The sequence below is a fragment of the Rosa rugosa genome, chromosome 5 (genome assembly GCF_958449725.1).
Source record: "Rosa rugosa chromosome 5, drRosRugo1.1, whole genome shotgun sequence".
NCBI classification, from domain to species: Eukaryota; Viridiplantae; Streptophyta; class Magnoliopsida; order Rosales; family Rosaceae; genus Rosa; species Rosa rugosa.
The window spans coordinates 7100322-7114946 of record NC_084824.1 but is presented as its reverse complement, the minus strand read 5'-3'; the positions used below and the strand labels follow the sequence as shown (position 1 = coordinate 7114946).

At 40.0% G+C, this 14625-nt stretch overlaps 1 protein-coding gene and 1 long non-coding RNA gene across 3 annotated transcripts; both read left to right on the top strand.

Annotated features, from left to right (window-relative positions):
* Nucleotides 1-160: 160 nt before the first annotated feature.
* Nucleotides 161-3644, top strand: LOC133710016 (uncharacterized). 2 transcript variants are annotated; one of them, XR_009846437.1, is made up of 7 exons: nucleotides 161-734; nucleotides 1470-1514; nucleotides 1615-1770; nucleotides 1885-1928; nucleotides 2898-2979; nucleotides 3156-3219; nucleotides 3396-3644. It is a non-coding gene; the product is annotated as an uncharacterized LOC133710016 (long non-coding RNA). The 2 variants fall into 2 exon arrangements; XR_009846436.1 differs by having other exon boundaries at nucleotides 2898-3048.
* A 5330-nt stretch (nucleotides 3645-8974) lies between these two features.
* LOC133711132 (F-box/LRR-repeat protein At3g59210-like) lies at nucleotides 8975-9640 on the top strand. The gene has a single exon (XM_062137298.1). It carries the CDS (start codon nucleotides 8975-8977, stop codon nucleotides 9638-9640), a length of 666 nt encoding a protein of 221 aa, XP_061993282.1.
* The last annotated feature ends 4985 nt before the right edge of the window (nucleotides 9641-14625 follow it).

Here is a 14625-nt window from a genome sequence, read left to right as displayed (position 1 = left end):
TGCCACGACGTCAACACCACTCTAGCATTTCAAAAGCAAAAACAGGAAAAGTTGCGCAAAGGCCAGCGCGTCTAAAATCCACAGAGGTCTCGGGTTCGAATCACAGAATACCCAAAAACCATAATAGTTGAATAAGGCCATAAGGGAATCCATGCAGGGCGTTCGTCCGCTACATGACCCCAAATTCCAAAAACAGAAGTCTAAAGTTCGAGAGCCTCTCTCTCTAAAAACTAGAGAGAGAAAACAGATCTGCAACCAACACCCCTCCCCCTCCTCTCTTGCCCTGATCTTGATCCCTCCGGATCCAGATCGTTGGCTCGAGGGTTGGGGGCGGCTCTTCTTCATTTTGTTTTCTTCGGTTGTCTTCTTCAACGCTGTGCAGGAGCTTTGGGTCAGGCTGGGGACGCTTGGATCCTGGTCGGTTCGTCCCGCTGGTGTGGTGCGGAGGTGCGGCGCGGTTGAGCGGTGGCTGTGGCGGTGGCGGAAAGGCCAGTTCCCGGATCGGTTTCTACCGCGGTGGTTCCACGGCTGCCTTGGGATCGGGTTGCAGTTGTCGAACAGATTCAATCTGTGGTGGCGCGGTAATGTGCTGCGGTGTGGCATGACGCTGCGGTGGTGGAATAGATGGAAGCCAGTTCGGGTTCGACTATGGTGGCTGCTCGGGCTGCGGTGCTTTGGGTTCGTTCGAATGGTGGTGGCTGAAGATAGTCGGGTCGGGTCGTGGTCATGAGATGGTGTGTATTAGATTGAACTGTGACTACCATGTCTTTTACTAATTTATGTTTCCATTGACTGCAATTAAAATTGTCTGGGATTTGCTGACAATTAAAATTCTGGGTTATGGTCGATTTTGATTTATTATTTCTTTCAAAATCTGGGTTTTTCTGTTGCTTCTTCTTCCTCGAACTTGTCTGCTCAATGGCACCACTAAGTTTTCGTGTTTGTCTGCTCAATGTTGTGTTCGATCTTCTCCGTTCAGGGAGGAAAATTGAATCGAGTGAATGCTTGTTGGGTCATATATCTGCTACCCTGTGATTTTGCTATATCCAGAATTTTTAATAAAATGGGTCAAATGGGTCTGCTCTATGTCCCTCTTGAACATCCAATCAAGAAATTTGTTGGGTTATCAATATCCTCAAACAGCTCATAGGATCTGAGCCATCATCTTTCATATTCAAACTCTTTCACTTGGAATGTGGTATCTACCTCTATCTTTCTTTTTCCTAAACTGTCGATGATAATTGATGTATCATGGAGATACAAAACTGGATTTGTGGACTTTTAGTTTTTAATTTCTCTCTTTTTGCCAGTTTCTATCCTATGATCAACTCCTTGAGCAACTTGATCTTTCAAATGTATGTGAACTTGAAGACTTTCTTATCAATAAATGCATGTATACTAGAGCTTGTATAATCTAAATTTAAGATGATCCTAAACTGACAATTCTAATATTTGTGTTTTATTTATAGGGCATAATCAAAGGGAAGTTGGATCATTTGAAAAGATCTGTTGAGGTTGAATATGTTGCTTGATTATATTTTCCCTTTCATTATAATTTCCTGGTCACATGTTTTCAACTATGTAGTCTCACCTTCACAGCCTCTCTCTACATAGGCTTCATGAAACGGCTCTTCTTCGTCATCATCATACTCTTTTTGATGCTTTGAGGAATTACTGCTCTGTTAGAATCGAAAGAAGAGGAGAAGAATTCCGTTTCGATAAATACTGGGTTTAAGGTCTTTGTGGGTTTTGAAAGGCTGAACATTGGAGGTATTGTTTTGTTGATTTTTATGTGTTCTGGTTTTTATTGGGTTTTTTTTGTTGTCGTTGGTTTTGAACTGATATGGGTTTTCATGTTTTATATGGGTTTTGTTTGGCCTGCAGTTTGGAATGTGGTTATCTGGGCGATTGATTGATTGGGTTTCAAGGTAAGGTTCTGATTTTTAGTCATTTGAAAACTTTGGGTTTTGATTGGGGAGGAAGGGGAAATCCATGTTCATTCTTTAGTATATATTATATTGCAATTGCTTCATTCTTTTCTTTATTACCAGACCCCATATACGTTGCTTACGATGACTCCCTTACTTACTTGGCCATTTGAGATTGTTTCCTACTAATTATTATTAGTATTGTAATTGTTAATTAGTGTTCTCATTGTTAGGAGGGAGAGAGAGAATCAATGGGAGATTAAAATGGTGATTGTTGGGTGGGATTATATGGGATTTTGCGTTGAAAGTCACCATATTTTTTACTTGGATTATATGGAGGGAATTTCTCATACACCCAAAAAAATGCAGGAGCTATGGATTGTTTTATTATCAAATACCTAATGGTCCTTTTTGAGGTTAAGCAGAAACTATGGGGCTTTTGAGGTTGAACTTTGGTTGAATTTATCAATAAAAAGATATTAGAAGGCCATACAAGACCTCTCTGAAATTAAGACAGCTTGGGAATATAATAGAGACCTTAACGGATTGGTTTGTATCCTATTTAGTCATTGGTCCTATGTGTTAGATTCGATCTTCCAAAAAACTGTCCTGCATCTCTCTCTCTCTCTCTCTCTCTCTCTCTCTCTCTCTCTCTGTATTGATGAAACTTGGGTTGTTGGACTTTTTCTATTCCAAATGGTACCTTTTCTTGATTCTAACTGCTTACAAAATGTATGATTTTAAAGACAGTGTCCCTTTATTTTTTGTAATTTATATCTTCTTTATCATTTTGCTAAGAAATTTTGAGGGTAGATGATTTCTTACAGTAATTACTTGCAATTGTTAGGTTAGCCACTAACTATGTTCAATCTCTTTCTCATTGTTGATTGCTTTATCTTCTCCTTTTCATAGTCATCCATACCCTCTTCATCTTATTTAATGGGGTTTGCATTTATTTTTCTTCCGTAGGTACTAAAGCTTGGGCTACTTTTGATTGCCAAACTTTCTTTCCATTTTGCTGATCAACCAAGAAGCTTCTCCCATAACTGAAGTAAGAAACCATCTTGATATGCTAATGTTTCTGAACAAGATAGTCTATAATATTCGAGACCAAGTAAAGGTAGCTTTCATTAATATACATCTTTATATTATTCTTTTAAGTTTACTTTGCATATTTTGATATGCTTTTCTGTACTTTATTTAATCTTTTTTTTTTTTACTGGGCAGATCACATGCTCAACTTAAGTTGCTAGTAGCTGCTGGCATGTTTAAATGTTAAAGTTTATAACAGGTAAAGTTGAGAATGTTTGTATTTTGATTATGGCTTATTGGTTTACTCTACAAGTACTAAGTCATCAAGTGTGGTTACCTCTGAGCCTTGAGGCTTGATGGGATAAATTGTTAATCTCAAGTTCAATTTTATCTGATCCCTTCCTATTACTTATGTTCAACTATTGACTTATGCAGGGCAGAGTTATACCAATAGTTGCTTCAAATATAGTTATCTGTTCAGATTCATGGCTCGTGGTTAGTATCACTTGTTCATAATGAGAATGTACGTTTAACTAGGAATTAGATAAGATTAGAATGTACGTTTAACTAGGAATTAGTTACAAGAAGTGCTTGTAGTCAAGTATATTGTAACGAGTAATAGATACAATGACGTTTTGGGATTGTAAAGATTATTTGTATGTAAATGTCTTCTTTTTGTTTCAAGGACATTTTTTTTTTGTGTTCTATAATAGATATAAGGACGTTTTTTTAGCGTCCTAGTATACATTAGATGACCCTTTTATTGGATTTAAGGACACTTAAAAAGTGTCTTAATATACATTAGAGGACACTCTTCTAATGTCCTTAAAGACATTAGAGGACGCTTTTTAAGTGTCCTTAAAAACATTAGATGACGTTTTTTTTTTAGATTAGAGGACGTTTTTTTGGTGTCCTTATAAAAATTAGAGGACGTTTTTTGAACGTCCTTGTAAGTGACTTACAATGACTCCTTGATAGATGACGTTTTTTTTGCGTGTCATCTAAAGTTTTCAATGACGTTTTTCGAACGTCCTAAAATGCTTTTTTTGTAGTAGTGCATTACAAATAGCACAGCTTTCCCACTATTTTGCCGCACGGAATTAAATCCGGTGACACTCCATTTCATCCTGCCACTTGATCAAGTAAATGGCTCGCCGCCTCGCTAGGCCAGACAAGGCACATTGATTGTGCAATCCTGGACAAAGCCCACTTCGCCCTACCAAAAGATAGTAAGGACTTATTACTAGCATAAAGCCACGTTTAATTAAATGTAAAAAACAATAAAACATAAAAGTAAATAAGTTTGGGCCCAGAGCCAAAGCTCAAGACCAAAAGTCATCAAGCCCAAGCCGGAATTGCAATCTGCTGACATCACTGCGCCTCTATCTTGCACGCAAGATCCTGGCCATCCCAATGCCGGCAACAAGCCCGCCGCCTCCTACTTGGCAGCGAATAACTGTTGGTTGATCCTCCACCCCTTCATCATCCTTATCGCGCCGGCAAGAAGTGCTACACATCTCAACAATCCCTCTCCTCCGCGTGACTCCAAACATCCCAAACCAAATCAGAACCCTCCGATCGGATCCGAGTATATCATAGCCCAACCTCGCCGCCACCCCTAAACCACCCTGCAACCATACCTCTCACTGTCCACGTTCCGATCTTTGGGAGATCGACACCAGCCGCCCTCGCCTACCTCCTAATCGACGCCGCCCTTCCCTAACAAGATCTCCACGCGATCTGGACACCAGATCAGCCACCATGCAGCCTGTAATCCAATTGGGCCTATTCTAGAACCGCCTGTCACTGGACACAAGGCCACTCTAGCCCATCCGACGCCGCCGCCACCAAGGCGGGTCGCCGAACAGGGTATCACTTTCGTCGGGGACTAACCAAGCACCTCTAGGTTAGAGAGAGAGAGAGCACTTTGTCTTTAACTTACTAATCTTTTAACATGATTAAAATTGATGAACATTGAAACTAAAAGAAAAAAAAATTAAAGTAAATCAAATTACGATTTTATTAGGAAACTTTAATGTATTTTAGTTTTTTATTGCTATATATTAAATGAGAGATTTTTGTTAAAAAGAAAAAAAATCTTCTTTAATTGGATATGTCATATAATGATATTTCTGGAAAGAGAAATGGTTTAGATAAATAAATATAATAATGGGAGAATTCCACAAATGGTCATTCAACTATGACTCATTCGACACTTTGGTCACTCAAGTTTCAAATATATCACTTTGGTCACTCAACTATTACACTATCAATCACTTTAGTCACCCAAGGAGTATTTTTTCTCTCACTTTAATCACTTCTCCCAATCATTCTAATACATATTTCTCAATTTTTCACAATTTGTTGGATGAAAATAGGATTAAATTCAGTTTACCCCCCTGAGGTTTGGGGGTATTTTCATGTTAGTCCCTGTCCTCTCAATTTTAACAGTTTACCCCTTGAACTCTTCAATTTTCCTCAACCGTGTCCAATTTCCCAAATTCCGTCTAAATCAAACGTTAAATCTGATGATGGGGCCTACTTTCAGGGCTAAAATGGTCATTTCATGACAAAAAAAAGACCAAAAAAAAAAATTTATTTGTTTAATGGATGAAAACCTAATTTCTGTTTTCACTTTTCATTCATCATTGATATCCCATCATAAAACCGGTTATGCAATTAAGATCAATCTTTGCGTCTACCATGTAACCACTCTAAATTACCCTCATTGTTCCACTCGCTTCGATTCTCAGCCTCCACCATTTTGAGAATACGAGCATGACCATGTGAATGAGAGCGTGGACGACGAGAACACAGTAGCTAAAACAATGAACTCCGGTAACTTTAGCAATCAATATGAACTTCACAATCTTGAAAATTCAATGGTCTTAATCTGCAATTCCACCCAACTCTTCTTTTTCAAAAATTCAAGCATAACAGAATATCAAATGATTAATTCATACTCAAGGTTTCGCGTCATGGTCGGAATTGGTCAAAGAAAGACCAAAATTGCCGCCGTGAACAGTAAACAAACGGTGGCCAAACCTCTGCCCAAAACTCAATTTCTTCTAAACTCAACCAAATTCAAATTCAAGCATATGCCGAGGTAGAACTCGACAAAGGAAACAAGTTTGATACCTGAGTTGGAATCGGAGGTCGCCGGAAAACACAGAATATGGCCGGAAAACTTAAGACCTTCTTTCATTCGTTTCTCTCTCTAGGAAGCTTCTCTGAAGAAACTGAGACCACAAACATGAAGAGGACAACGAGATGAAGCCATCCATACTGGTTAGATGCCGCGAATTGGCCAGAATCAGAAAACCCGATAGGAAATCCAGAAATATTTCAGGCTTCCTCCTGCCGTCGTAGATGGATTTTCAGAGCAGAGACGACCAGGCTCCGTTTTGAACCGCCAAGAGAGGTCGAACGACGCCGATCTGAAGTCCAGGAGAGGTCGGAAAAAGGAGATGCGATCAGATCTCCGCTGCCGCCCAACCGTCCACCACAACATTCAAAGTCAACTTTAGATCCAAAACCCATTCGAAGTCACCAATTTTGACCTTCTCTTCCTCCTCTCTCTATTTTGACCTCCGCTTTCTCCAATTCTACTCCCTCTCCCTCCAATTTGACCTCCTCCTCCTCTCTGTCCACTTGGACCTCCTCTGTCACACATCATACCTCATCTCCGCCGTCTCCGACCTCCTCTCTCTGCCCTTGCACCTCTTCTCTCTCTGCTTCAACCTCCTCTCTCTCCCGCTCAACCTCTTCTCTCTCCGCTTCCGCCACCATTCCTCTCAACAAAAATCAAAAATTTATCGCGAATTTCATACCGTAATTGCTGCGTTGTGCATGGCTATTAGGGAAAAACCCATAACCCAATTCGAATTCACATTGACAATCACTATGGAACAAGGAAAAGGAAGGAGAAACAAATCAGAGGTGAAAAATTAGAGCTTTGAATTTTGAAGAAGACAAAGCAGAAAGGAAGCTCCCTATGAAGTGAAGAAGGCTTAGGTGAGTTAGATTCTGGGTTCAAGTTTGCATCTTTGGGATTTGGGGATATGAGACCCAGAGAGTATGAGACTCTGAGCTAGCCATATAGAGAAGATGGTGGGCAGGTATGGGTTTGTGGAGGCTAGGAGAAAAATTGGATTTGAGGGAGGCGGTGATTTTGGTAGCCGGAGATTGAAGAAGAAGAAGAAGATTGGGTTGAAGAAGAAGAAGATTGGGTCGAATATGGTCGTGGAGTTTTTTTTTTTTGCCTCTTTTTCATGAAATGACAATTTTAGCCCCAAAAGTGGGCTTCTTTGTCAGGCTTAACGTCCAAATTGGACGGAAAATGAGACATTGGACACGGTTGAGGAAAATTGAAGAGTTCAAGGGGTAAACTGTTAAAATTGAGAGGACAGAGACTAACATGAAAATACCCCCAAACCTCAGAGGGGTAAACTGAATTTAATCCATGAAAATATCATTAATATTGTGGCAAATAATTTTGATAATTTTTTTTTTAATGAAAAAAATTAACAAAGTGACTAAAGTGATTGACAGTATAATAGTTGAGTGACGTGATTGACAGTATAATAGTTGAGTGACCAAAGTGATATATTTAAAACTTCAGTGACCAAAGTGTCGAATGAGTCATAGTTGAGTGACTATTTGTGGAATTTTCCCTATAATAATTGTAATTAAAATGTTGGGTGTAATGAGCAAGTAAGATGAACAAAGAAAATGGTAGGATGGCAATAGCCGCACCATAATATTTTGGTCCAATTTCGGGACTAGGTCGTTTCAAGTATCATCCTAAGGCTCAGATTTTCTAACCTATTACTTAATTATTATTTATATTATTAAATTCAAAATGTTTTTTTTTATTATGAGTAAAAATGTTTTAAAAATAAAATAAAATAAAAGGTTTCACAGTTTGTGCCCAAATTGAGCAAACTAGACCCTATAACATTCTTAAAAAAAAAAAATTAAAAAAAATAAACAAAAATAAAAATAAAAATAAAATAAAACTTCTCTAAGATCATAATTTCTGTACAAAACTATGCTTTTGGTCAAAATCGTACTCTCTTATTTTCTTACTAAAATTAACGGATTTTAAAGCCTCAATTACTTAGTGAATTGCCAAGACGTACTTCCAAGTAATCTTGAATCTTTTATGGTTGAGGTATACATACATGGTGGAGGCATTTGGCATTTGCCATACCTAGATTATTATACACGGTCTTAACTATGACTCTTTTTTTTTTTTTTTTTTTTTTTTTTTGTAAAGGCTTGGATAGGTAAGGAGGAGATCCTTCCTATCCTCTTATATTAAGAAAATGAAAACAAGACTACAAAGGAGGGGGATCAAATCAAAACCCCCCAAATAAATCAGTTAAAGCAAACATGAAACTAACGAAAACGAAAATTCGGAAGACCCAAGTGGTCCATGTTACAGTGTGCAAGGATGAAGGGTGAAGCAGAGTCCCACCAAATCAAACTTGTAGAAATAGCACCAAAATTCGCTAATATATCAGCAACTTGATTACCTTCCCGAAATATATGAGATGATCGAAAATTCATTTGAGAAATGCGATACAAGCAATTGCGCCATTCAATGTGAAATGTCCATGGAACTAAATTAGGGTTGCGAAGAAAGTCAAGGCCGGATGAGAGAAGAATCCACTTCCAACCAAATATGCTTCTAGTCTCTAACCCAAGCTAGTTCAATGGCCTTGATGATCGACCGCCATTACCTCCGCTGCAACTGAGCTAGGAATTTCAAGATTAGCAGAGAAAGCACCAATTACATGACCTCTGTTGTACACGGTCTTAACTATGAATATTTGTTTAACGTCTCTTTCTATGTTACAGAATACAGACTTCGGTTTAGACGTTTGGTCCTTGTTTTGTCGTTCGGACATTGGTTTATTCGTTTAAAGGAATAAGGCAGCTAGAGACCTCTTTGGTTCTCATTTCATGTCTCTCAGCTTTTTTCTCAGAAGATTTGTACTAAATTAAAGAAGATGGCCGATGCCAGCGAGTTACCAGAGATTCCAATCTGCCAAATCTTCCAATCGCTTTCCACTAAGTTTGCAGTCCGGGCCAGCATTCTTTCAAAGCAATGGGAACGTGTCTGGCCATTAGTCCCGGTATTAGATTTTGACGAGGACGAGAAGGTACACAATGGTCACAATGCCAGCCCTTGTCGACACAGAAAGTTCCTGGAGTTTGTAACACTGTGTTTGAGGCGTCGCGAAGAAGATAAGTTGTTACATAAATTCCGGCTTTGCATGGAGTACTGTTATTACTGTAAAGACTGTGGAGAGCTCGTGGATAAGTGTTTGAGTTTTGCTCTTGACAGAAATGTTAAAGAGTTGCATGTTGCTAAATCAGGCTACTTCTTATCACATAAGGTTCTGAATGCTGAATATTTAGCTGTTTTAAGTTTGGATTCTATTGAAATAAGGGATGATGATATTGTAACTCTTCCGTCTTTGAAATCTTTGTCTCTAATTTGTATAAGTTTTGGTGGCTTGGGATTCCTCCACCTTATGGCAGGCTGTCCTTCCCTCGAGAATTTGTCAGTGGTTAAATGTAGAGGCTTCGATGAAAGAATTGAAGTTTCAAGTTCGAGCTTCAAATCCTTAAAAGTTAAAAGTTTTCAACTCGGGTGTTGCACTCCAACTTGAAGCTATGAATCTAGAATCTTTTAGATTTGGTCAAAATGGTCATGCTTCCAACTATCAGAGGTTGTTATGCAACATCCAATTCTCTTCTTGTGGACCACTTAGAAATCAGAGTTTTTTCAGGCATGGTTTGTAGGTGCATGGTTTGAAAACTTGAGTTCAAAATTTCCACTCCTTGAGAGTTTGATCTTATATAAATGTGGCATCGAAAGGGGAGGAGATCTCAATGTGTTTAGCCACAACCTGAAACATTTTTGTAGTGGGTGGATGTGTCTGCAAAATGAATGTTGAAGTTGATACTCCAAATCTGCATTCTTTTCGGTTCATTGGTTCTAGAAGCATCAACATTCGTATGTTTGCTCCAAATTTATCTGAGGCTGCAATCATACTTGACAAGAGCACAAGATGGGATACATATCATATATATTACCCTCAGGGATTTCCTTGCAAATTTTGACTGCTCTGGAAAATTAACCATGTATGCTTTTGGTTCAGAGGTATGCAAAATGCTAAGTTTTAATCAGCTTTGGGTTCATGTATGTGTTGTTCTATAGTTCTTATAAATTTTCTTCTTCTTTTTTGCTGTTGTTGTGGGAAATGCTGTAGGATATCCTCTTTTCAGAAGATACGAGGCAGACCTGTTGTGCACCATTGCCTAGTCTCAAGCATTTGGACGTAAAGATAATGGAGCGGAAAACTTTTCGGTCTTTTCCAATGGCAGTGACAGATTGTTTCAGGAGGGACTCCTTGAATTGGATGGCACGTACCATCTCTGGAAATTCTATCTATATATAAACAAAATAAATAAGACATGGTGTAAAAATTTCAACAAAGAGATTAATTCCTGGTACATATTCATCATTCTGAACATCTTATCACATTGATATTGACTGGAACAGTTCACAAAATAATTTGCAGATCATAACTCTAGTGAAGTCCAATTTGTCAATACTGAACTTTATCGCATCAGGACTCAAGCCTCGTTTCATAAATATAGTAAAGCTAGTAATTAGTATATGTGAATGTGGGGTAAGAAGTTCAAATCTGTGCATAAGAATGATCCTTTTTGTTGAAGGAATATCGATTTAGTGTGCCTTATCAAACTAGGAGTAGCAATAGGAGAGAAAGTTCTAGATTTCCCAATCCTACACGGATTGGTATTCCTTGTAACATTAGAACTAGTACTTTGTAATCCCTATATATAGGGCTCCTATTCTCAATAATAATACACATCTCTCTCTACAATTCTCTCTCGAATCTATTTTACTTAAACACGTTATCAGCACGACTCTAGCCACAAAAACCGAAACAACCTATTCTGCCTACCTACGTGCCTACTACCCCAGCAGACCCTAGCCCGAGCTAGCCAAGCCTTCGCTGCAGCCTGCTCCTTGCACGCCCAGCGCTACGCGCCCCTGCGCTCCGTGCTGCCCGCCTACGCGCCAGTGCGTCTGCAGCCCCGCGTCGCTGCATGGCTGCTCCTGCAGCTCTGCCGCACATCTGCTGTCCCTGCAGCACCTACGCGCCCCTGCGCACGCATCCCTACTGCCCCTGCAGCACCAACGCACACCGACTGCACCTTTCCCCTTTCCTGTGCACGTCCGTCTGTTTGTAGGCTCCGAAACATCTAGTTCGGAACCTCGGATCAAAATCTTTTCTTCATCAAAGTTGTTCATCTCTGTCTCTTCCATCTGACCTCCGAATTTCAGCCTTATCGGAGTTATTTTGAGACCAGTACAACAATCAAAGTGAAAACTGTTCAGAAGAGAATTTGCTCCGAATTTCAACAAGCTTGACCTTATAAACATTCGCTGCACGCCTCTACTCGGATTGCTTCGCTCCATCACGCCTGCATCGACACGCGCGTGATCCAAATACAAGTAAGTATCCAAAAGAGTAAGTTTTGAAGTTCCTAAAATTTGAAATTTAAATATTTCTTCTTCTTTTCTCGGGGACTTGAAAACCTCCCTTCTTCTACATCCCACCTTTCTTATAACGTGGGTTCGATCATTGAAAAGCGGAATCGTGGGGATTCACGCAATTAACGAACTAAGAGCGTTCGTAAGACTTCGGACTAAGAGCGTCCGTAAGCATCGATTTACGACCATACAAACATCATTGTTTCGGTCTAATCCAATCATTCTTGGAAATCGATTTCTTGGTAGCATAGCTCGGAAATCTTATTGTTTTTCGTGGAAGCATTGACTCCGAAACTAACTTGTCCCTGTTTCATCTTTCAGGATGTCAAACATGAACAAACTCGATTTTGTTCCATTGAATTATGCAGGCAAAAGGTACTTAATTTGGGTCACTGATGTCGAGATCCACCTTATTGCCCGTGATTTATTGCATACAATCCAAGAGCTTTGTCCTATAGCTAGAAACAGCTCCAGACCCTCAAACTGAGAAAGATAATTCCAAGGCACTTGCCTTCATGAAACGTCACATGGATAGTGACCTACAGTTTGAGTTCATAAATGAGGATAGCGCCATAAAGCTTTGGCATGCTCTTCGCGAACGATATGGCAATGTTCGTGACTCCATACTTCCGAATACAGAAGCAGAATGGAAAGATCTTCGCTTCTCTGAATTTGACACTGTCATGCAATTTTATTCGGAAGCTCTCAGCATCAGAGCAATGATGCGTCTCTGTGGAAAAACAATCACAGAAGACCAATTGATTGAGAAAACCCTCAATACCTTCCCCGCTTGTGCTATGAGGTCCTCTGACTTATTCCGGACTCATGTAAATGCAAGACGGATCACAAGTTTTCAACAGCTTATTGAAGCTATGGCCACTACTGAAAGACATGGCAATGAACTTGTGAAAAGAAGATTTGATAGGCTTCAAGATAGCTATCAAGAGCATCGTCCTATGGCTAGAGAAAGTCGCCATCGACGTCATGATCCATACGATCGAAATGCTCAAGAAGGTAATCGCTCAAGGCGACAATCCCACGACCGTAGGAGGCGTGATTTTGAGGGACATAGGGTTGGAAACCATGGAGCCAACGTTGGCCATGGGCACCACTTTCCAACGCCACCAGTCCTAGGGACTATGCATATTGCGCCAATGCGCCTCAATCAAGGGATAATCCTCTTTATGGTGTCTATTTCTGATATGGAACGTCTGATCAATGGACCTGAATTTGCAATGTACCTACGAAGGTAGTCGCATCAGGGTGATCAAGACATCGAGTTCACAAAGACTTTAAATCTGGCGATGAAGACAAAATGCCGCAGATTTTTATAGTCTTTATTATTTCCAAGAATCATGTAATGGCAATTATGCCTTAAATCAATAAAATGACTTATTGTATTAACTCTTTCCCTCTAGGCGTACTCAAGAGTAATTGTGATGTCTAGGCAAGGTTTGATCTGAGAGAACGGTTTTAAAAGTGAGCAACGCTCCACCAAAATCTCGCCTTACCTTACCTGGTCACAACCAAATTGAAATTACCGAACGGATTGCGTGACTACGATTTGTCTACGGTTTGATTTTTAAGTTGGATTAGATTTTGGTCAAGAAACTTTGATGTAATCATTGGCTATTATTAATAAAGTATCGATTGATTTTATCTCATGTCATGGACATATTTTTCGAACTTTATTACTTACAAGATGTAAGTGCCAATGATTTTCATGTGGAAACACATTGTGAGAATGGACAAGAGTTCCTTTGCATCACCTCTAATGACTACGGACATAAACGAGTCTTAGAGAAACTTATGTGTCGCTCTAGTGGGTTGTATGCAACCACTATTCGAGTCATTGAATCCAACCATGTCATGAGAGATGATTTACGGGATTCCGACACATATAGGCTTTGGCACGACCGTTTGGGACACCCAGGTCGTGACCTGATGATCCGTATATTAAAGACTTCATACGGACATCCCTTTTTCAGAATTAAAGAAGTAAAACTAGGTTTTTGGACACCGAAGGAGCCCCTGCGCCTCACGGCGCCGTTCACCCCCAAATCCGGCCATCCTTGGCCGGCGCCGCCTTCCCCCTGCGGCCTCAGGGTGGCATTGACGCCACCAAGGCTCCTTTGTCTCCAACTTTTACTTCTAAAGTCACTTGTGATTTTGTGGCTCAACCAAAATCCTCATTGGTTGTTTCTAAAGCCCATTATTCGTTCTGCAAAGCCTGCTCTTTAGCAAAGTTAGGATCGAGACCATCCTATGCAAAGGATACGAAAGAAAATATACCATTCTTGCAAAGAATCCAAGGTGATATTTGTGGACCTATTCAACCATCATGCGGACCATTTCGATACTTTATGGTATTGGTTGATGCATCGACACGCTGGTCACATGTCATGCTATTGTCCACAAGGAATGCTGCATTTGCTAAACTCCTAGCACAAATAATTAAGTTAAGGGCTCACCACCCTGATCATCCTATTAAGTCTATAAGATTAGACAATGCTGGAGAGTTTACATCAAAGACTTTTGATGATTATTGCATGTCCATTGGGATTGATGTTGAACATCCTGTTCCTCATGTTCACACCCAAAATGGTCTCGCAGAAGCCGCCATTAAACGACTACAAATGGTCGCTAGGGCATTGGTAATGCGCACCAATCTCCCTATTTCTGCTTGGGGCTATGCAATATTGCATGCAGCTGTGCTTATTCGTCTGAGGCCCACTGCCACTCAACCCTTTTCTGCGTCCCAGATGGTGACTGGGTATGAGCCTAATGTCTCACACTTACGCATATTTTGGTGTGCAGTTTATGTGCCAATTGCGCCACCACAGCGCACCAAAATGGGTCCTCAAAGACGATTAGGTATTTATGTTGGATATGATTCTCCAACGATTATCCGCTACATAGAACCCTTGACAGGCGATCTCTTTACCGCTAGATTTGCGGATTGTCACTTCGATGAGACAGTCTTCCAGTCGTTAGGGGGAGATAAGAACATCAATGTTCAACAGGAACGACAAGAATTGTCATGGTCTGTCCCCACTCTGTCTCATCTTG

Excerpts from the sequence above, each read along its gene's own strand:
- LOC133711132 (XM_062137298.1), top strand. The coding sequence starts at position 8,975 with ATGGCCGATGCCAGCGAGTTACCAGAGATTCCAATCTGCCAAATCTTC.